We start from the raw sequence: 23679 nt of genomic DNA on the forward strand, positions 1-23679 counted from the left end.
ATTAAAACGTGCATCTATACCCACAATCCTCAGTAAGGATGATTTATACCCATGTCTAATACTATGTGTCTACTTTCGACCATTTCGATACGATAATGTGGCTAAAACCATCAAAATTATGAAAATCGGGTGTACTTTATATGGGGAGCTTTATCAAAACGTGGATCTTTACCAACCATTCTTAACGGCAATGAACACAAGCAAACAAAACGATTTCCATACCAATCACACAAAGTCTCAAACTTTACAGTTTCTCCGAATCGTTTCGTTTTCAAAACAAAACCTCAAACTTTTCAATGCAAATAGACGAAAAACGTACGATTGCTGAAATGTACTTCGGCTATGCTGTGTCGAGCTGTTTCATTCACCAACGAAACAAAAAAATTTTTGACAAACATGTGCTGTGCGAAATGATCAATGACACACTCAGAAACACTCATTTGATTGCTTAACAACCCAATAAGGTAACATCAACATAATGGGAACATACTACGGTGGATGTTTTATCAACCACCAAACGAAACATTCATTGAATTATTTAAATGTATTTTGAACTTTTTGTTTTCATCTGCTGTTGTGGAATTGAGAACATTTCGCTATTCATTTTATTCGCACCCACGAATGTAAACAAAACGAAATTAAACATCGAGTTCCGTCAACGAGGGTTATGTTTATTTTGTATTGTTCCTATGGAAAATACTATACGAAACAATTGGAAATATTTTATAAAGTGTTTTTACGTACGTTGCTTGGCGGCAACATTTTGTATCCTTAACGAAGACTAAATACAACATCAACCATTTCAGTTAGATCATGAACTAAAACCTTCAAAATCTCGAAAATCGGGAGGTACCGTTCTGTGGAGACTATATCAAAACGGACAAATTTCCGGTGATAAGTTTTTCCCCAAAGATGACTAAATAGCAAATTTCAGTCATTCTAATGAGATAATATGGCTAAAACCTTCAAATATCTCGCTGTCTTACAAACGGAATGGCAAATTTAATTATACCCTCCATATTATGGTGTTAACTTTTTGACAACAAACTCAAAATCAAAATCTATTATTTACATTATTGTGATTTGAGTTTCTTTGTTTTTTTAATCACAATAATGCTTTTGACAACAAACTGTGGTGGAGGGTATAAAAATGTACATCACCATCTCCCCATGGAAATGTTACATTATTTAGAAATGGATAAGCATTTCGCTTGAGCATTGAAGAACTACCTGGATTGAGGATGGTAGAACAGTCTATATTTCAGCGAACGAGTATACGTTCAGGTAGACGAGTGGGTTGTAATTCAGACCGCGGATTAAAATTGTCAGAAGTAAAGAGTAATCTAAGCAAAGAATAAATTTGTGAGCTTAGTAGAGTTAAAACTAAATAAATTATTGTGGAATCATACTCTAAACGAACCTTCGGGGGAATAAGACAACGTCTACACGGTGTTAAGTTAAACCAAATTACGTAATAATAGATTAGGTTAAGTTAAACGACGCGTAGCCGTCGTAGTAGACAGCTACTTCACTCGGAGAGCTTGTGACCCATTGTGTTCATCCTAATAGGGTGCCGACTCGGTTTTGTAGAATGTTGTCACGGATAGATAGTATTTTCGTGTGTTGCCCCATGATTCGCAGTCGTGGGTATTGGATGCTCGTTTGTTTTTGTTCCCTCTTCACTTTCGCAAAACCTGGCAGGGTGCGACTTAACTAATTTTAAATGAAAGGTGCTTTTACCAGGGAAATTTTTGCGGATTCTGAAACAAATGTTCATAGATGTGAGAAATCCAAAAACAAGAAAATATCGCTGGAGGCATTTTTAAATCAATCGCGGACAAAGTTCATATTTTTAGGTTTATTTTAGGTTTTCTCGATTTTGCTTCGAAACCGCAAGTCGTATGGGGCTAAAGAAAATGTTGTAACAGTGAAAATCCTCCACAATATTTTCTTTAATCCCATTTCCATAGGAAAACTAAAATAAACATAAAAATGATAACTTTAACCGCGATTTATTTAAAAATCCCTCCAGCGATGTTTTTGCTGTTTCAGAATCCGCAAAAAATTCCCAGGTTTAAGCGGTTTTCATTGAAAGTTAGTTAAGGTGCACCCAGCATGACAAAGTTTTATAAGGAGGCGATACAGCCAGTGCATTGTCCCAACTTGAACGTATATATCTCAAAAACGGTAAATCCTAGGAAAAAGTCATAGAAGTCAATCTTGTAGAAAATGTTCACTGTTGCAACATTTTCTTTAGTGTCAATTCGATGGAACTTGCGGTTTCCAAGCAAAATCGTGAAAACCTAAAAACCCCTAAAAATGTCATTTGTAAAACGTTTATTTTATTCTGCAGTTCCTGGTCGGATTTCTTCATGGAAAGTAGAGATGTAGGTCTTCGCTTTGAGAGGATTGGTCAGATTGCCTTGTATACCTTACTTCTAGGTTCATTGTGCAAGGTCTGCCATAGCCTTATCGCCATATCTGTGTTCCAACAATCGCATGAAATGGAATAAGTGTGGCTTGATTGAGTTCAACATCGGTTGACTCTGATCCGCAACGTACCAGTTTATCCGCTATTTAAATTCCCAACATAAAGTAGCGATTGATTTTAGTGTATCCAAGGCATTGTTGTGGTAAAAAACCGTGCAGACTTGATAGTGGCACCTGAGGGATTTATAGCGGCTTCACTACGTAGACAGCCATTGGTCCAACTATGTCCCTTTTCATATTGCTTATCAGATCTGCAGTTTTTTTATTGCAAAGTTTTGGGCTTGGAAGACACTACAATTTTAGTCCAACTTAAACGAGAGCCATACGTTAAAGGTATCGCTATAGGCGTCTGCTCCTATTCCCATTTCTAAAGATTAAAATTGGGTTACGAAAGAAACCCAAGGGATGGATGTAGATTTCAGTAATAGAGCTCATAGACCTATCTTGGCATGATCCTCGACATTCCCTTTACACGTTAACTGGTATTCTGAAGAAAGCAGAGGTACTTGGCCTCTAAAGAGATCTCCAGGGTACACCATCCAGCTTTGGTAGGGTGAATGTTTTGACTTTCTTCTTGTTCGTAAACAATACCAGCTCCATCTTTAATGTGTTCACAACATGATCATTGTTTTGTGTCTATCTCGATAGTTTGACTGGATTTCCTTGCATGAGTATCCATAAAGTTTGTGGGAACTTCCCGATAATCATTATGACCACGATGTCTGAGTTGATTATCCTGCTGCAGTTAATCCAATTGATTAGTGTAGGAGTGATTTATGATAGGATTCAAGCTTAGCTTTATTAAAGGTATCATCTATTTCAAGAAAGGCTACTAACGTGTAGTTTTATTTCTCTCCATAACCCCTACGTTCTTATTCAATGAAGTTTTTACCGATTTACCTGATGTTGGACAGGACTTTTAACAGTATTTGATACATGGTCCTGATTCCAAGGTCGAACAGCCGTTCTAAGGTTGTTAATACAAAGGAAGATAGGCTGATCGGCCTGTAGTCTTTTAGAAGTGAGGGATGGATGTCATAATGAGAAACCTCCACATGCCCAGAGTGCACGATAAACACAGACATGGTCTGAAAATATGTTCCAGATATGGGGTCAATGCATCATTGCAGGAATTATACTTTCTGGTTCGGGTGATTTATAGGGTTTGAAGGTGTTTATTACCCTTGCAATTTTTGAGTGCCTATTTGCGTGTGGTTGGAGCTCTGGAAGCGTGTATTAGCTAGAATATCCATAGACCGGAATTTGTTGATGTACCATTTTACAGTTTGATACTGCCAAAGAATTTGCGGTACTCCGAAAGTATCTTACGGAACCTGGCTAATTCCTTGACAACTTCTTTCAAATCGCTAAATCAGATCCAAGATTTGCGTTTAGCCTTCTTGATTTCGCTGTTGTACTTATTGTAGTTCCTACAATCTGTGGACTACTTCGTTTGGTTAGCTTTGTTATGGTGCCACCTACTGATCTTCCTAAGATTAGCTAATTCCTTTGACAAACAAACGGGCTGACATATCCTACCTGTGCGAGTTAGTGGTCAGGAGGCATCACTAGAATCTGTGTTCCATGATTCACTGCGCTCTCAACCTCGATGGCTGTTGTACGCCTTAAATTTTGAATTTGCTACTTCAGTGAATTTGTTCCAGAGCTTTTGAAAGGGGCTCTTATTACCACTGTTGTATATTGTAAGATTATGGCTCAATATCAACTCGAATACGGACTCACTACTGTGTCGCTGCTACCCCAGTGAAACTAGTGAGCGTTGGCCTCACACCGTAAGGTGGAAGTATGTGCTCCCATCCCATTTCCCATCAACCAGGTCTAGCAAACATCCGCCACTTGCAACGCTTCCAGTTTCCCCGAAGAAACAAAAATTAGAATTAGAATTTTCTCCTCAAAAAATATTATAGTTCTATTTCGATTTTATTTAAACTATGAGTGAAAAATAAAAAAATATTGTGCCTTACTTTTAAAAATATTTGAAAAAATTATTAACTACATTTTCACTTTTTCATTCCATTTCAGATTATCCCCGCGTCGAGGTTGGACCACAAAATCCCCTACAGGTAGAGCGTGATCATGTTGCCAAACTGGATTGTCGAGTCGATGCCAAGCCAATGGTATCGAATGTGCGATGGACCCGTAATGGCCAGTATGTTAGTACCACACCCATACATACCATTTATCGAGTTAGTCGTCATCACGCGGGTAAATATACCTGCACGGCTGATAATGGTTTGGGTAAGACTGGTGAAAAGGACCTAATACTGGATGTTTTATATCCTCCAATTGTGGTTATCGAAACGAAAACCCATGAAGCAGAGGAGGGTGAGACTGTGGTCGTACGTTGCAATGTCACTGCAAATCCACCACCGGTAACTATTGAATGGTTGAAAGAAGGTGCACCGGATTTCCGCTTTGCAGGAGAATTACTATCTTTGGTTTCAGTCAGAGCGGAGCATGCTGGAAATTATATATGCAGAGCCGTAAACCTAATGCAACCCTACGGTTCAAAGAGAGTAGAGGGAGTTGGAAATTCCACAGTGGCTTTATTGGTGCGTCATCGTCCTGGTCAAGCCTACATTACGCCCAATAAGCCAGTTGTGCATGTGGGCAATGGTGTCACTCTCAGTTGTTCGGCCAATCCTCCCGGTTGGCCTGTGCCGCAATATCGTTGGTTCCGTGATATGGACGGAGAATTTAGTAATGCACAGAAAATTCTGGCTCAAGGACCGCAGTACTCAATACCAAAGGCCCACTTGGGCAGTGAGGGTAAATACCATTGCCATGCTGTTAATGAGCTTGGTATGGGTAAAATAGCTACCATCAATTTGGAGGTTCACCAGCCACCTCAATTTATTGCCAAGTTACAACAGCATATGACTCGACGTGTTGGCGATGCTGACTACGCCGTAACATGCAGCGCCAAAGCTAAGCCTTCACCCATAATTCGTTGGATCAAAGATGGCACAGAAGTATTGCCGGGGCGTAAAATGTATGACATACGCACCACCCCCACCGAAACGGCAAACGGAGTGGTAACTGTTCAAAGTATACTGAGATTTAGAGGTAAAGGTCGACCCAATGGCAACCAGTTAGTTCCCTCAGATCGCGGCCTTTATACATGCCTCTATGAAAACGAAGTTAATTCCGCCAATTCCAGTATGCATTTGCGTATTGAACACGAACCGATTGTCCTACATCAATACAATAAAGTAGCCTACGATGTACGAGAATCTGCCGAAGTTCAGTGTAAAGTTCAAGCCTACCCAAAACCAGAATTCCAATGGCAATTTGGCAATAATCCATCACCATTGACAATGTCTTCAGATGGTCATTACGAAATCAGCACCAGGGTGGACAACAATGACATCTACACGTCCATATTGAGGATAAATCATCTGTCCCACTCTGACTATGGAGATTATTCATGTCGAGCCGTGAATCCCCTTGATACCATACGTACCCAAATACGATTGCAGCCCAAGGGCCCGCCAGAGAGACCGACGTCACTGAAGGTTTTAGAAACGTCCCACAATTTTGTCATACTCAGCTGGATACCTGGTTTCAATGGGGGCATGTCCAATACAAAATATTTGGTAACCTATAGGCGTGTGCCAACTCCAAAAGAACAGCTATTATCTGACTGCAATGCAGCCTATAGCTATGCTTCGACAGGCGGAATGAGTTCACCCGAATGGATGGAATTCGATTGTTTCCGGGAAAATCCCTGCAAAGTAGCACCACTCGATCAACATCAAAGCTACATGTTTAAGATTTATGCCCTAAATGCCAAAGGCAGTTCCGGTTATTCAAACGAAATGCAGGCCACCACCAAAGTGAGTAAAATACCACCGCCGCTACATGTCACCTATGACCCCAATTCTCATGTGGTGGGCATTAATGTTGCCGCCACATGTTTGTCTCTAATTGCAATTGTCGAATCATTGGTGAACCGTGAATCGCCAATGGCCACGTGGGAAATAGTGGACACAGTTTCTTTGTTGCCATCAGGCAATGAGCCCACCTTCAAAGAGACCACAATTAATCATATAACTCAAAGAGCCCATTACTCGGTATCGGGTCACCGGACAACGATGGGGCGTGCAGAGGACATGACATTGGCTCTGGCCGAGAACAAACAGCCCAGTCCTGCAGTGCGTGTTAAATTATGTTTGCTTGCCAACCAAAATCATTGCGGCGAATATGCGAACGCTGAAAGTAAGTATGAGTACAAATATAGCAACATAGCAATGTGACGCATTTTGCAAGAAAATTAGAGAAGTTGTTAGGATGACGAGGACAATGATGTTGATATCTTTGATTGAGCAGAGATTTTGTCATTAAGTGACTTTGTTAATGAGAATACAGTGATGGTGAAAAGTGTTGAGGCAAAAACTATGGAATGAGATGGAAGAGGAAGAGTGTTTTAAAAGATGTTTCATAGAAAATGTCGTTATATGGGGCAAGAAAGAAGGGGAAAGAATGTTTTATAAATCTAGAATATGTCTAACTGACTTTAACATGACCTTAAATTGCTTCAATTTGTATAGTCAACAATTTTAATTTAAATTTGGTAATTGCGTTCAATTGTATCGAATGTGCAATGTATGTACCACGTATGCCATTTATCGAGGTAGTCATCCCTTCACGGCTTATAATAGTTTGGGTAAGTCTGGTGAAAAATATTTAATACTGATGTTTTATATACACCAATTGTGGTTATCGAAACGAAGGCCCATGAAGGAGAAGAGGGTAAAACATTGGTGGTTCGTTGCACTGTCACAGCAAATACTCCACCAATTACTATCGAATGGTTGAAAGAAGTATCTCCCGATTTCCGCTTTGCCGGAGGATTACTTACCAGCAAAATGTTCGATGCCAAAGCTGCCATTCAATCATGCGTGCAAGTGAGCTGGCATGTCATCTTTTTAGCATCTTCATCGATGAATTTTATATGAGCTTGGACCCCAAAAGATTCTATTCATTTTTGGATCCAAAGCATGTCATTTACACCAATGTTTTGACATGTCAATTTCACCAATGCTTTGGCATGTCATTTCAACCCATGCTTTGCCATGTCATTTTCACCAACCCTTTGCAATGACATTATCATTACGACGAGAGTTTTATCAACGTTGGTTGTGATTTCGAGTCTCCGAAAACATCAAGCCTATTGTATATAATTTATCTTATATATGTAGAAGAAATTGTATAAATAAAAACACAAAATACACCTCTATTGAATCGATGGAATGGGTTCAAATGCTGATGAAAAGACCGGATATTTCACGACTTCCTTTGCATTGGTTCAAATGCTAATGAAAAGATCGAATCTTTCACGACTTCGTTTGAACCAATGCAAGAGATGCCATGATATCACGTCATCGCATGGAACCCCTTCCCTCAAATTTTGCTGTGTTTCTTTGGTTTCAGCCAGAACGGAGCAGGCTAGAAATTTTATTTGCAGAGCCCAAACCTAATGCAACGCTATGGCTCAAGTATTCTACGGTGGGCGTCCACATTCTTTTGGAAGAATCTTGTTCTAACCTCAGCCCTCCGGCTAATGGTGATATGTGAACTTTGATCTTAAAGTGGGGTACACACGATCAGTTTTGACTGTCAGTTTTCCTCAAATAATCGGTTGCTTGCCAGTGTGGCCGCTCACTTTTGTCAGTCGTCAGGCAACCACAAAATATTTTGTGGTTGCTGGACGGCTGGACAGTTATCGATAATTCCGAAAAATCGACAGTCAAAACTGATCGTGTGTACCCCGCTTAAAAGGAAGCCACACATACATATGTTAAGACAAAATCTGATTTAGATAATGATGTGCTTCCATCTGTCTGGCTGGCTGGTACGTGCAATAACTCTCAAACCGAATAAGCTATTTGAACCATACACATATGTATCGTAATATTCTTTCCAAACGTCGATCAAGATTGAAGATTGACCTATATTGGTCCATTCCTTCAGGACTTTCCATACAAACGTTAGAAACATTTTCGATTCAGCGCAGTTTATGACTAGTTCGAGGATAGTTTTGAAAGTTCTTTAGTCCTTCTTTGCATTCAAACATATGTTATGTTAGGGACTGTTGCCAACAAATATATGTTTGGACCCAAACACAATATGTTTGGAAACATATATTTGTTTGCTGAATTTTTTCTCCGTGTGGAAAAGAGAAAATTTTCCTATATAATTATCAAAAAGCTCTAAAAAACTCCGAGGTCCATCATAGAAAATGACTGCTGAGCATGGTAGCTCTCAAATTGAGTACTTGATTTGGTCTAAACTTTGAACGTCGTAATGTTTCTCACAAGTTATATCAAATTCGAAGGTGGACTATATCAGTCCACTCCTTCCAGTACCTCCTCCTCAAAAGATGAAAAATATTTGCTTAACTGAAACTTAAGGTCACTTCTCAGAACGTGTTGAGGTTTTATACCCTGCGCCATGGTATGGATGGTATATTAAGTTTTTTCTACACAGGGTGAAATTTCGAGCCGATATGCAAGTCCGTACGTCCCTCTTTGGTAATCACTCTAACATCAAAACAAATTGATATAGGAGGCTAAAATTTTGCACAGATCAAGTTCGAAGATGGCCTATATCGGCCCACGTTATGGTGCAGCCCGATATAACGGCACCGTCCGATTCAGGTATTTTGAAGTTTTTATTTGTGTTTTCGGCATAACTTGGATGTAATTTCCGAAAACTTCCCCACCAGAATCTATGACGATAGGTTCACGTTTTAAAATAGCCACCATTTTTTGTATTGTGGCATTAGAGGTTAGAAGTGGTCAAGAAATTTGTGCTACAAAAATTTTGGACATAGGTCAATGCTTTGGAATAGCTCTCACGCCGTAGCGGTACCGATTTTAGGTATTTTGAAGTTTCTATCGAGATTTTCGACCCATATTGTGTGTAATTTAGAATTTGGGGTTTCCAGTTCTCAATAAACTTCTCCACTTAAAGTTGGGGACAGAGTGTAAAGTTTTTATTTTTCAGAACTTTTGACAATTTTTTGAAGTCACTGTAAGCAGATATTTAACTGAAAACAAGGTATAGGAATAACCAAAATGGCATTACCGTTTGTTTTTCACTAATTGTATCATCGTATTATTACATGCATATGAATATATAATTATACCCTCAGCATTTATGCTATCGAGGGTATATACACATACGGGCAAAATGTGCCTCATCGAAAAAATAGTTTTAGACCCCAAGTATGTTTGGACGAAAAGTGTTTCAGACAATTTGGAGTTGATTTAGCCATGTCCGTCCGTCTGTCTGGCTGGTTGGTGCGCACGATAACTCTCGAACAGAGCAACCGATTCGGTTCAAAATTTGGCTTTCGTAATATTTTGCCAAACTTAGTTTAAGTTCGAAGATGGGTTATATCGGTCAACTCCTTCCGGTACCTCCCCCACAAAAGTTCGAAAATGTTCGGAAAATTTGTGCGCACGATAACATTTAAAGGGAGTAACCGATTTGCCCCACACTTTGTACATCGTGAAAGTTCTACTTGACTTAGATGAAGTTTAAATATGGACACAATCGGTCCACTCCTTCGGGTACCTCCCACACAAAATTTCGGAAAAATTCAGTTAGGGACCTGTTCTCGAATCGCTTCGATTTTTGTTGTAGCAACTTGTATTCGCTGTTCCCCATACGACGGTACAAGTTTCATAAGGGGCAAGTCCATACTTCCTGAGAAAATAGCCTTAAAGATGCAAAAAAGCCCCTATGACACCGTGTGTAGTGGTTGCAGTGCAAGATAAATCTCGAACCGATCTGCCAATTCGGTCTATAATTTGGCCTTCGTAATATTTTCTTCAAACATAGTTTAAGTTCGAAGATAAATCATGTCGGTCCACTCCTTCAGGTACCTCCCTCACAAAAATTCAAAAATCTTCGGAAAAAATATGCGCACGATAACTCTTGAAGGGAGTGACTGATGTAATCCATACTCTGCATATCCTAATATATCTACCAGATATAGATCAGGTTCGAATATGGACTATATTTGTGCACTCCTTTGGGTACCTCCCACACAAAATTTCGGATAAGTTCACTTTAAGACCTGCTCTCGAATCCCTTTGATTTTTATTGAAGCGATTTGCATTCGCTAACTCCATTACGACGTTAAAAGTTTTTTCAGGAGCAGGTCCATATTTCTTGAGAAAATATCCCGAAAGGTGTAAAAAGCCCTATGTCACCATATGTGGCTCTCTAACTGTTCTACCGATTTGGTGCAACATTTGGTCTTCGTCATATTTTATCCAAACTTAGTTTCATGGGGCAATACCGGTCCCCAACTTCCGGTACTTCTCCCCAATATTTAAAAAATTTCACTAAAATGTTCAAACTTTGGTCCAAACTTTGGATCTCCTAATATTTTGTCAAAATTTAGTTTAACTTCTAAAATGGCCCATATCGGTCCTCCCTAAGGGTACCTCCCCCACAAATGTTCAACATTTGTGTTAATTCCTAATCCACATTTTTGTCGGCAAGTTCAAAAGTTGAAAAAGGGCCACAAAATTCTGAAGAGACGCTAAATAAATTCTATCTGTCCGTAGATGAAAGTTTCAATTCACATTGGCTGAGGGTATACCTCTGCCGGCAAAGCCGACTGATACTTTTTTACTTGTTTTATTTCTTATATCATAAAATTAAAAGTGGTTTGTGCGGGACCTTTTTCAGTATTTAAATGGAATAAAAGTTATTTTAGTCATTAATAGGCGAAAGGTCATTCATTCGTGCAACAGGAAATAATTTTTCAAGATTAAAATTTTTTGCATTTCATATTATTTTTTTCATTTTTTTTTTCAGAGTGGTTTGTGTGGAAGCCTTTTTTATAATAAAATGGAATGAATGTTATTTTAGGCATTTATAGGCAAAAGTTCATTCATTCTCACTACAGGAAATCATTTTTGAGAAACAATTTCAAAAAGTCATAACCCTAGTTTTAAGCAATAGGAAGAACGCTAATACTTTTTGTGAGAGTCTATTCAAATTTGGATATAGCTCACATTTATATTTTCGGCCGATTTGGGGTATTGGATCTAGAAATAAACTTTCAAATTATATTGAAATCGGTACATACCCAGCAAAATGTTCGATACCAAAGATGACATTCAATCATGGGTGCAAGTGATCTAGCATGTCATCTTTTTAGCATCTTCATCGATGAATTTTATATGAGCGTGGACCCCAAAAGATGACGTTCTTTTCTGGATCCTAAGCATGTCATTTTAACCAATGCGTTGACATGTCATTTCCACCAATGCTTTGGCATGTCATTTCCACCAATGATTTGACATGTCATTTTCACCAATGCTTTGACACGTCATTTTCACCCATGCTTTGACATGTCATTTTAACCAATGCTTTGGCATGTCATTTTCACCAACCCCTTGGCATGAAATTTTCATGTCTTGTTTGGAAAATGGAAATGCTGTATTGAAATATGGTTTTCATGAAAAACAAAACTCTTTATTAATTCAAACGAATTCATGAAATAGCTACAATTAATTTATCAGTTTAGTTTTTCAAAAGTTTACATCCAAAATTGCAATGTAATCACCACCGCTGCAACGCAAAAGATTACTTCCTCCGTTCGCCGCAACTGATATTCTTTCATCTTACAAAAGGTTTTTTCAATTATCTTCCCATCACCAGTTCAGATTTCGAAATGGACTCCAAATGCACTCCTTTAAGTATTTTTATTTCGTAAATTACTTTTATTTTATAATTTTGTTATTTTATAACAACATTTTGGTAATTTATACTCTTTTGTTTAGTGACGGAAATATGTAGGGATCTACAACCCGGCTTGCTTTAGGGATCTCTAAGAACAAAATGTAACGAACGGGGAGGAGAGACTTTTTATGGAAAATACCATTTATGCTTAATTAATTTATTTTTAATTGTTTCTTTCCAAAAATAGTTTCTTCTTTATTTTCAGATTCTTGTTCCTTTTCGTTTCGGACTTTTTTTTTCAAATTACAAGAAGCGAGATTTGATTGATTTCATTCTATGTCAGTTTTAGAACAGACAAGGGAACTTTTAAAATAGCAATGTGTGCAGTCCGATTCTATTTTTAGCTCGATCGTTGGGACTTCATATAATACCAATTGTTTAGAAGTTTTAGTTGTTTGATATGCAGCAAATGTAAGACAACATCATGACGACAGTTTTAACAACTTTGGTCTGTTCCAGAAACTGCAAGAATCTATTTATTTTTACTACGATAACAATTTTTCCTTTATGTTATCGGAAAAAATAGTAAAAATTAGTATATTTTTGCAGTACTAGATCATACCAAAATGAAAATAAACAGGTGTGTAAATAAAAACACAAACATCATCTCTATTGGATCGATGGAATGGGTACAAATGCTGATGAAAAGATCGGATCTTTCACGACTTCCTTTGCATTGGTTCAAATCCTAATGAAAAGATCGGATCTTTCACGACTTCCTTTGAACCAATGCAAAAGATGACATGAAATCACGTCATCGAAAAGAACCCCTTCCGTCAAATTTTGCTGGGATACTTTTATGTAGATCTCAAATACGATAGGTATGTCCAATGATTTTTTTATTTATTTTATTGTTTATTCTTGCACACCAAATTATAGTGCAGATTTGTAGTAATAATCTCAAGTCCAATACAATTCATAATTACTTACTAAATATGCAGTTAAAATAACAGTATTCAAATATAAAAACATATAAAAAGGGTTTTATATGGAAATTGGAAAATGTGAGGGAATTTGGTCTAGAAATAATCTTGTCAAATTATGGTTCCTTTATTACTGAAGGGAAACTAATTATTCCATTTTCTGTGCAAATTTACAATGATTCTATCCTTTTTAGTTAAGTTTTCTCATATGTTTTTATACGATTAACTTACCTTTACACATTTTTGCTCAACACTGTAGTCTTCTATTCCACTAAAAGTCTTTGAATTGACAAACGGACAGTTGTGAAGAGTTATTAAGTTGACACAGTCAGTGAAATTTGACGTTGAACTATGTCATCCGTTTTGATTTTGCCACTTATTCTACAGAGCATCAGAGCATTGTGGTACAAAAGAAATTGGTTTAATTAGACTTCACAAACTAACGATCGGAACAAATGATTCCATTTCCCTTCACATGAGTTTACGTTCTCGTTCATATGTTTGTTCGTTCGTGTAGCTTTTTCATTTTGCATTGCAATGCCCGATATTTTCTCGGAACTTTTATGGAGGGGTAGTTAGAATACGATGTCATGTCATCATTCGTGTTTTTTTTCAGTTGCCTATGCTAGTGTAGCGTTACATTTCGATTGCAAATTTGCTGTTTTCTTGTTTTCAATTTGTTCCTCATGTTTGTAAGCGCACATTCTATTGTTTCTCATTTTGCAGTTGGAAAGTCATATCTGCCCGAGACGTCAGCTTTCACAACATCTGCCATTGTGGCCATAGTTATAGCGTCCGTTGCCTTTCTACTGTTTGCTGCTTTCACGATAATGCTGTGTCGCTGTAGGCGTTCAGCAGCCACAGCTACAAAGAAGTCCGCAAATACAGCTGCCAAAGAATATGACCTAGATTCGGGACGGCCATCGATTGTGGCCCAAACCAGTGGCCAACAGCAGCAGCCACCACCGCCACCCTACTATCCCACAGGCAGCTTAGATAGTAAAACACTTGATGCACATGCCATGGAACTGACACTGACTGCCGTTCATGATCCCGAGGACCAGATGCACCATCAGCAGCAGCAACAACAACAGCATCACCAACAACAACAAAGTTCTGCTACTGGACAAAAGTCATCGTCGACGAGTTCTTCGCTGTATGGGACCCAGAACGGATATGGTTATCACATGACAAGTGCCATCGGTGTTGAAGGGGACAGCTATCAAGTGATACCATCGTCCGGCCTACACACACTAACAGGCGGCCCAGAGTGTAAGTACCAAACAGAAATACAATTTAAAAACTCAAACTACCACACACAATTTACATACATATGTACATACACATCTATCTATAATGCCTTGAGGAGGTTCATACAATAAGCCGGCTTTTTTATTGTCGTTAGAGTTTAAACTTCTTATTTTCCTCGTCTCCTTGTAATGCTGTTGGCATATTGCACCACTTTCAGTTTCATCCTGCTGTGAACTCCAACAACCTGTGAGCGTGAGTGCAATGCTAACTTCAGAAAAAGTTCCAAACATAAAAGTTCCGGTAACCGGTCGACTCCAGTAAACAGTATCCAGATAGCAGTTGTACAGTTTAATTGCGTTGAACTACTCTACACTTGTTAATATGCAAGAAAATGCATAGACAATTGTAGTTCAATAACAATGCATGATGATCTGCAATCGCCATGAAAACATACTTACTTATGGAGCTTTTTAAAAAAACGGATAAAAACAAAATGTCGTTTAACCATTTTTACGCCGAAGGCCGAGAGGTACAAAAGACATGTAAAATGGAACCAATATAAGGAAGAAAGGATTTTAATGAATTGAAACTATATTCGTACGCCTAGATGCAGATGCTAATCTTAGTCTGCGGAAAATGATTATTTAAATATTTGATCATTTTTAGTCACATCTGTGGTAAACTAATGCTTCGATTTGGAAAATTTGACATTTTCCGTTCTTCAGGGAGAAGTATCCCCAGTAGGATGCCAACATTATAAATTAAATTTCTAAATAATTACACTGTACAACACAAAAAATAATTACAGATAAAATACGGAAGATTATGAAAGAGGGATGACAAATAGAAGACGCGTGTATCGGCGTTTTGAAAGTTTACGTCGGAAAGTACCCTAAATGAGTGGGGGAAGTTCCCCCTATTTGCGTGGCGGAAGTTCCCCTATTTGTACATTTTTGGAAATATTCATATTAGGATTCCTTGTATCCTTGCATTTTAGGCATATAATGTCTTTGGTAATATAAATGCCAACAAAGCGATGAATATTTTACCCAGCAAAAAAAGTCCTCCCAAAATCATGGGTTTTGTAAGGGATTTTTGACAGCCGTAACTACTCGCAAACCCCCTTTCTTCCCCATTATTTTTACAAGGGCATGTCGCACTCAGTTTGTAGTTATTTTATGACCACTAGAATAACTAGTTATTCTGTGGCCACTAGAAGTTGAAAAGTAAGTTGAAAAAAATTCTATTTTTAGAACAGTTGATGTAGAGATTTTTTTTTTTAATTTCATCACACTTCTTATTTTTATTTTACATTATTTTATTTCGCTCGCTGTGCGAGTTGAACACACGAACCCTCTGATTTTTAGCCAAAGACACTACATAATATGCCACGCACACGAACATTAAGGGTTGTTTAGCAACTTATATGTGCAGTGCACATGTGCACCACGAACTGTTATTTTTTAATTAAAAAAAAACTCGCGTGCCGACAGTGAGCGTTGAACACACAACCCTAGGATTTATAGTCGGACACACACTCACTGTGCCACCGTCCTCATTACTTAGTGAGGAGCAAAGTAAGTAGGTTTGCCTTGTAATTTTTTTAAGAAGTATCCCATTACTTTTCAGATTACTTGTAATGGGAAAAGAAGCTTGTTTACATTACTTTGTAATGGGTTACGTAAATACTAATGGATCCGAATTTTTGCTGGGTTAGTTACAAAATGTAACCCTCAAGCGAATCATTAAAGTTGTTTTTTGGTCCCTTTTTCCAAAAACGTTTTAAATCCCCTTTAAAATAAACTTTCACCAAAAGCCCTTGACTACATCAGAACTCTAAATCTTACCTGAAAGCCAAGAATCTTTAAAAATCAAAAACACGTTTTAGGGTTAATGCGGTACTTTATATATGTTTGTTGTCCCACAAAACATAATTCTAGATGGATGACATCAAAAATATTCTCCGTTAAATTTTACTATAAGTCACCGAAGAAATTATATATTTTTATACCCTACCACACTGTGCTAAGGTATTATGTCTTTGTGCATTTGTATGTAACATGCAGAAGGAAACGAAATAGACCCATAGTTCCTTTTGGCGATATACATATAATCACTTTCTGAGTCGATTTATGCATGTCCGTCCGTCTGCCCGTCTTTTGGTGAAATCGGTTCAGATACATATATAGCACCAAAGACGCTATATACTTCCGATTTTGATGAAATTTTGAATGTATGGCTGAAATTCGTCTAGAAAGAAATGCGCCAAATTATATCGAAATTGGTTCAGATTTGGTTATAACTCCCACATATATTTTCCCTTGATTTCACCTATTTGCTGCACAAAACACTCTATATCTGTCCAATTTTGATGAAATTTGGAATGTGTGACGGAATTTGGTCTAGTAATAACTGTACCATGTTATATCGAAGTCAGTTCATATTAATATATATCTGCCATATATATTTTACGTATTCACAGTGGTGTAGGGTATCATATAGTCGGCCCCGCCCGACTTTGATCCTTTCTTTACTGGGTTTATAATAATAATTGTTCCACAAACATCCCAGATGGGACAAGGGAGACTTCTCTCATATCAATGAGTGCACGCCGATTCATATTGGCTCAATGATATGGGACCTACTTTTTATTGCCGAGTCCGAACGGCGTGTCTTACGACACCACTTGTAGAGAAGTTTTTCATGGCTTAAATACTCAGGAAATGTCGCCAGCATTACTGAGGGGGAATTTTGCCACCGTTGAAAATTTCATGTTGCTTGGCCTGGGATTCGAACCGCAGACCTTCTGAGTGCAAGGCGGACGTGCTAACCATTGCACCACGGTGGCCCCCTTTACTGGGTCTTTACTGGGTTTACATTATATAAAAATGAAATATCTATATTAGGGTGGGGCGATTTGTGTGGAAGGAAAAAAACCTTAAGGAGCCCTTCGCGTTTCTGATTCCTGGGATTGAACTGAGCAAAAAAGTCCACTGGACCATATATCTACCGTGAAACTCGAGCCTCCCGATTTTGACTTTAAGTTTTTTATTGACGTTTTTTGTATATTTTGACATATAACAGCCAAACCATTGAGATTTTCGATCCAACACAAAGACAGTAGCCAAGACAGTAATCAAGAATTCTCTAATACATCCTTTAGGCAGTTTTGGCCTTGAGAAAGTGCAAGCTTTTCGAAAAATGTCGATAAATGACACTGTGCTACAAAAGTTGACCAGAAATTTATTCAAGCGTTCTGATGCAAAATTCTATCGTGTTAGGATCCATGGACAACGAAAATGCCTTTATTTCGATTGGGTAACTCCGTTTTATTTTTTTATAACACTAAAAGTAGTGAAAATCTGGGTTTCTTACATTTTCAAATTTAAACGGACATATCTTCTTTTTTTCACAACGGATTTCTAGTGATCCTTCTTCCTTTTAAAGGGGTGAATAATATCTTTAGAACAAGTTATTATTTGTTTAAATCGGTTAACCAGTGGCTATGTTATAGTGGTTTAAGTCTGAAAACCCCCTCAAAAAAACTATAACTGAACTAAGAAAAAAAACCGGACTAAGAAAAAATATTAAATATATTTTCATTCCCCTCTATTTGTTGCTTTGCTTTTTCAATTTGTGGTACTCTTTATCTTTTAAATTTAAATTAAATTAGTTGGTATTTTACAGAATATTTGTCCTACAAACCGGACTAAGAAAAAATATTAAATATATTTTCATTCCCCTCTATTTGTTGCTTTGCTTTTTCAATTTAAAATACCGCGTTTTTCGATCTCGTCTTCCACTTGTTTGCTCCATACAAACATAACACATAAACACATGATTGTTGAGGTGACGGTCCCTGGTCGAAAATTCCTCCGAGTCAATCCGTTGCATAGAACCGGCCGTCGTGGGATTGCTTGGGATTGTTTGCTCAATCGAAGCCTTGGCCTGCCAGTTCTGCGTGTTCCGCCATGTGGCCCGTATTTATAAGCCTTTTTTAGCGGGTTCATCATCGATCACTATTATGAGATCGCCTAGCCATCGCAATCGTTGCATCTCCATACGTTTAACTATACTGATGTCGTTGCATAGTTTATACAACTCGTTGTTAATACGACGTCGATATTCACCGTCAACGCGGATTGATCCGTAGATCTTTCGAAGAATTTGTCTATCGAACACACCAAGCACTGCCTCATCTGCTTGCGCAAGTACCCAGGCTTCGGAGCCATACATTAGCACGGACAGTGTTTTATAAAGTGCTATTCTTGTTTGACGAGATGTGGCTTCTTTTTTAAACTACTTACTTAAGCCAAATTAGCATACGAGTATGTTGGTCAATACTATTCTTTTCGTTATTTCACAACTGATGTTGTTGACGTGTTTACGGTGGTACCGAGGTAGAAGAAGTATTTTTCTACCTAAACATTATAGGAACCAACTTCCACAGTTTGTTTGAGCTCTATGGACGCATTACTCGTCGACACCTTCAACTTGGTCTTGTCACCGTTTACCGCCTACCGCCAATCCATCCCATGATCGACCCATGGTGTCTATATCGTCAGCACAAGCAAGTAAAATGTGGCTATTGGTTTAAATTGTGTCATCTCTTTTGACGTTTGCATCTAGTATAACCTATGGACCTGAGGACCAAGTATCATTCAAAGTGATTTTACAAAGCCGAATGAGCTTTGTGGGGAAGCCAAATCTAGACATGATGGAATACCTTTGAACGTTGATTGTAGAGTAGCCCTACCTGCCGTATTTTTCCCTTCGATAGCAGCATGACACTTCCGGTCATACCATGGCTTCCTTGGTGGAGATCTCAGGTATCGAAGTATGGATTTCGCGACTGTTTGCATGGATTGGACAATACTTTGCCAACGTGCTGAAATGTTATCGGGACGAGGAGTGCATTAATTAAGCAATTAGGCCAGTTGAGTGGAATATGCTGTGGCTATTCTGTTGTGATTGCAGCTTACCGATGTCAAACATTCTGTTCGTACTTTATTTGCTACGTTTTATCGGGTACGTACCTTTGCTGCAACAAGGCGGTGTTTGCTTCTCGGGACGAGCGTACATCCAGGTGACACCACGGCGAGTTCAGTGTACACTTGAGATGAAAGAGGGACCAAGATAAATCCTGGGCTTTGTCATGTTTAACCGGTACCTTTCATCCCCTACGTCACCCTGTTTATCTACAACTTTTCTGAAATTCCACACCCTCCATATGGCATAGAGATCATAATGTGTGCAGATGATTGTACAATCCTGTCCTATCGTGAGAGTTAGGTTAAATATCTACATAGCTTACTAGTGTAGTTCTTACATCTGAGGAAAATGACAATATTCGCAGCTAAATTCAATGCCACACTGTTTAATACTTGGACGGTTGATATTAGGTACCAACCACTAACTACCCCAATATTTTGGGGGTAACATTCGATATCACGTTTAAGTCATCCGCGCAAACCGCAGCTGTTTCCGACAAGATCAGAAATAGGAACAAGGTCCTGAAGTCACTGGCAGACGGCACTTGGAGTGCTGACAAAAAAACCTCTTACAAAGCGATAGGCCGGTCTTTGATAACTATGCCCATGTGGTATGCAAATGTTAGCGTTTAGTGCAAGTGGCAGAATAATTAAACCTGCTGGAATGCCGTCCTGATGTCTCGAACAGGGCGCCTTCGCATGACAACTTTGGACAGGCTTTTCCCCACCCAATCAGGTGAGGGGAAATCTTCATGATCTATAAATTGAGGTCTAAAGTTCAAACCAGAACTTCTAGATGGAAGAGGCTATCAGCAAGCTCGGATAACATTCACACTGATGCACAGACAGTTCAAAGGTATAGTGTGAATGCGGTACTTCGATTTTGAGTGTATTTTACGAGCGAAACAGAAGCGCTCTTATTCGAGTGGAATAGAAAAATCGAGTATACACGATTTCTTTACTCAACTCGCAGGTGTGCTCCTTATCGAATTCGAACGAGTTTCACTCTCTACTCTCTGACTAAAATATGCAATAAAATTGAAATAACAAATATTTGCACAGAACTGAATTTTGGTGGAGGAACTGTCTTAAAATCTCGATCGATCTCATGTGTGCAAAAAAGTTATTATATTAAAGGGTTTTCTTTTAAGTTTTTCTATCGTGTACCGCACGATAACACTCGAGGTTAGTAACATATTTCGTCCAAATCAAACATATTTTCTCCACACATAGATCGGGTTCGCATATGGACTATGTCGGTCCAGTCCAATAGGCACCTTCTTGAGGATATGTCTCGGATCGTTCTGAATTTGTTTGCAGCATTTTTTCGAAGACATTTCCATTCTTCCTGAACTCTAACGCTAATTCTTCATAACATAATGACCCAAAAGCTCTGAAAACATACGATGAATATCTAAAATGGATGGTGAGCACGATAAATAACGAAAGGAATGACTCCCAAAACTATACTCAGTTCCAAGATGGACTATATCGGTCCATTCCTTCAGGTACCTCCTCCGCAAAAGTTCATCACTTTTGAGATGTAACCATAAACTGGATTAAAAGTTATGGTTACATCTCGAATCGTGTTTAAATTTTTAAAGTGGTTTTCGTTGTGATCAAGATTCGACGAAGCCAAGATTCTAGAGATTGTGCCCGAAATATCCCAATAGTTAGGGCCTTTACTTCGTGTATCTCACGAAATAACGTTTTTAGTATTTTTTTGTGGTGTTTCTTATGAGCCTATAATTTTATTCTCCGTACTTCTCTCGACAATGGACTGAATATTTGAAAAAGGCCACAAATTAATAAAGATTGAATATTTTCCCCTCAACGTCCATTCTGGCACCTTTATATTATCCAAGTATCCCCAAAAATGAATAGGCTTCTCATCAAAGAAGACTGGGACGATCCGACAACAATCGCAATCTGCGGCATGATTACAAGGTTAAGATTGACAGATGGACGGACTGTATATGGACTTAATTTCGTATTAATAACCATCAGTCCAATATCCAAATGGTTTATTAGGTTTTATGGGTTTTAACCTGGTGACATTTTAATTAGGTTCGTGTTAACCCCTTAGGGCAACAATTATGTTTTATCTGAATACCTGAATATATCGACAGAATTCAACTGTGGTCCTGAATTGTCTACCATCAAGATCACAAAAATAATAACTTGTTCTTACTGATGAAACAGTTTGCAGTACTAACTTGTTCTTACTGATGAAACAGTTTGCAGTACTATTTAAAGTATAATGTTCAATTCGCAATCAGGGCCATCATGAATAAAAATTTCGTGCGGAATTTGTTCTCTTTCCCCAATTTCAAATTTTTTATTTTCATTTTTATATCCAAAATGGGAATATGTTTGTCGAATCGGCGAGAATATTCCGTAATTAAGCGATTCTAGTAGTTTTCTAATAGTTTTTGTGGCCCTATGCTCCTTATAGGAGTTTAAAGGAAACGGTTCAAAATACTGATTTTCAAAGAATTTCCCTATTTAAAATTATTTTCGGTCCGGAAAATTCCAAGGGAAAAATATTCATGATTGCCCTGAATATATTTTTTCTAAAAATCCAAAATAAATTTTACCCAACTTTAAAAGAATATTTTCTTCGAATTTAATTTCTCCAGAATATGAACATCAAAGCAAATACAAACAAATTGTTCCCTTTGTCGTCTTAAACTTATGAAAATTCTATTCATTGGCAATGGACTGCAATCTCATTTTGTCTTAACAAATATTTACATGAATATTTACACAAATTTAAATTGCCATAAAGAAATTGGCGACAACGGACGGTCGATGGAAGGACAAATGCCACGATAATACAATACACGAATATAGCTGGCCAAAAGCTTGTCACACAAAAACGGGGAAAAGAGTAAACAATGTGTAATGAAAGTCAATGCAATGAAGTCATTTGGAAGCACTAAAACCGAATGTTAATGAATAATGAATATGGCCAGAGGCACCAATCCAACCCATTGCAATCCCTAGCACAGCAGCAGTAGCAGCGGCACCAAACCGAAATTGCTGGTTAAACACAATTGGACGTATTCCACCAATTACAAGTGGCCGTACACAGCCAAGGACAACCAACAATAACCATGTTTAACAAAATGTATGTTTCGTTCAACAACTATAACAGCAACATCATCAACTATTGTTTGTATCCCCGCAATATGTAAAGTTGTACTAAAAATATGGTTACCGGGCCGGAAAGGATGAAGGCGCAAAAACGTACAAGGAATCCTTAACAAAATTTGTTGTGTACAACAACAACACCATGAGAAGAAACTATGTATTTATTTAGTGTTATACTTTGTTGGCATAAATAAGTACATTGAATGTAGAAAAACCGCACCAACAACAAGTACTACCAATAGGCTAAAAGGCAATGGGCCAACAATTAAGTTAACTTAAGTGAGAAGAATGTCTGAGCTTGTTAATGAAGATGGTGTTGGCAAAGTTTCATCGGACTTTGCAATGGAAGTTGTATCTTAACACCGGTTCGTGAAAAGAGTTATTTCTATATACAACAGAGAAATCGAAATATCTACAATATTTTCACCACCTTCATCAGCTTTTCGCACTACTGCCGAATTTGAATAAGCAATTTAATTTGCATTTCAATTCATAACTATTAAAGGCTAATTGGAACAATGAAAAACATGAAATTTTAATTTCTCATTATTCGCCATTTTATATTTTTATTGTATAACTTCAGTTTACGTAACATTCAAATTTTAATTGAGACAAACACCGTCGAACTCTGTTTGTTTTACACGTGAAATTTGAAATAACGTGTATAAATATGCAAAGTCTTATTGCTGGTTAGACAATAGTTAAACCCTCACAGAATATTTCAAGACTTTTAAAACTGAAAACAACAAAATTAGGATTAAGCTGACTTACTTTACAAATAGTCAAAATTTACATAAAGTAATCTTACTTGGGACAACTGTCAGTATTTATACTCTGCACCACTATGTGGGGAGGGTATTATATGTTGCTTTTGGTCAGAAAGTTTGTAACGCATCGAAATACTGGTCGTAGACCTATACTTATATATACCAAAATTAATGTCTCGACAAGCAGAGTCAATCTGGCTATATGTGTCCGTCCGTCTGTCCATTTAAACCTTGTAATCACGCTACAGGCAATAATTTTAGTAGGATAGTCACGAAATTTTGGGGGCTGATGGGGATCCTGGATGAGATGGTTTTGGT

The 23679-nt window shown here is 38.0% G+C and overlaps 1 protein-coding gene across 1 annotated transcript in view; it reads left to right on the forward strand.

The window, feature by feature from the left end:
* LOC141394500 (uncharacterized) overlaps window positions 1-23679 on the forward strand; it is an 809570-nt gene that overhangs the window by 670069 nt on the left and 115822 nt on the right. The window contains exons 6-7 of the mRNA XM_073969009.1: window positions 4534-6729; window positions 13926-14471. Coding sequence (XP_073825110.1) covers window positions 4534-6729; window positions 13926-14471 — 2742 coding nt within the window. The remainder of the gene's footprint in view (window positions 1-4533; window positions 6730-13925; window positions 14472-23679) is intronic.

This window comes from Musca autumnalis, unplaced genomic scaffold (assembly GCF_047663935.1).
Source record: "Musca autumnalis isolate F117 unplaced genomic scaffold, ASM4766393v1 scaffold_2, whole genome shotgun sequence".
In the NCBI taxonomy this organism is placed as follows: domain Eukaryota; kingdom Metazoa; phylum Arthropoda; class Insecta; order Diptera; family Muscidae; genus Musca; species Musca autumnalis.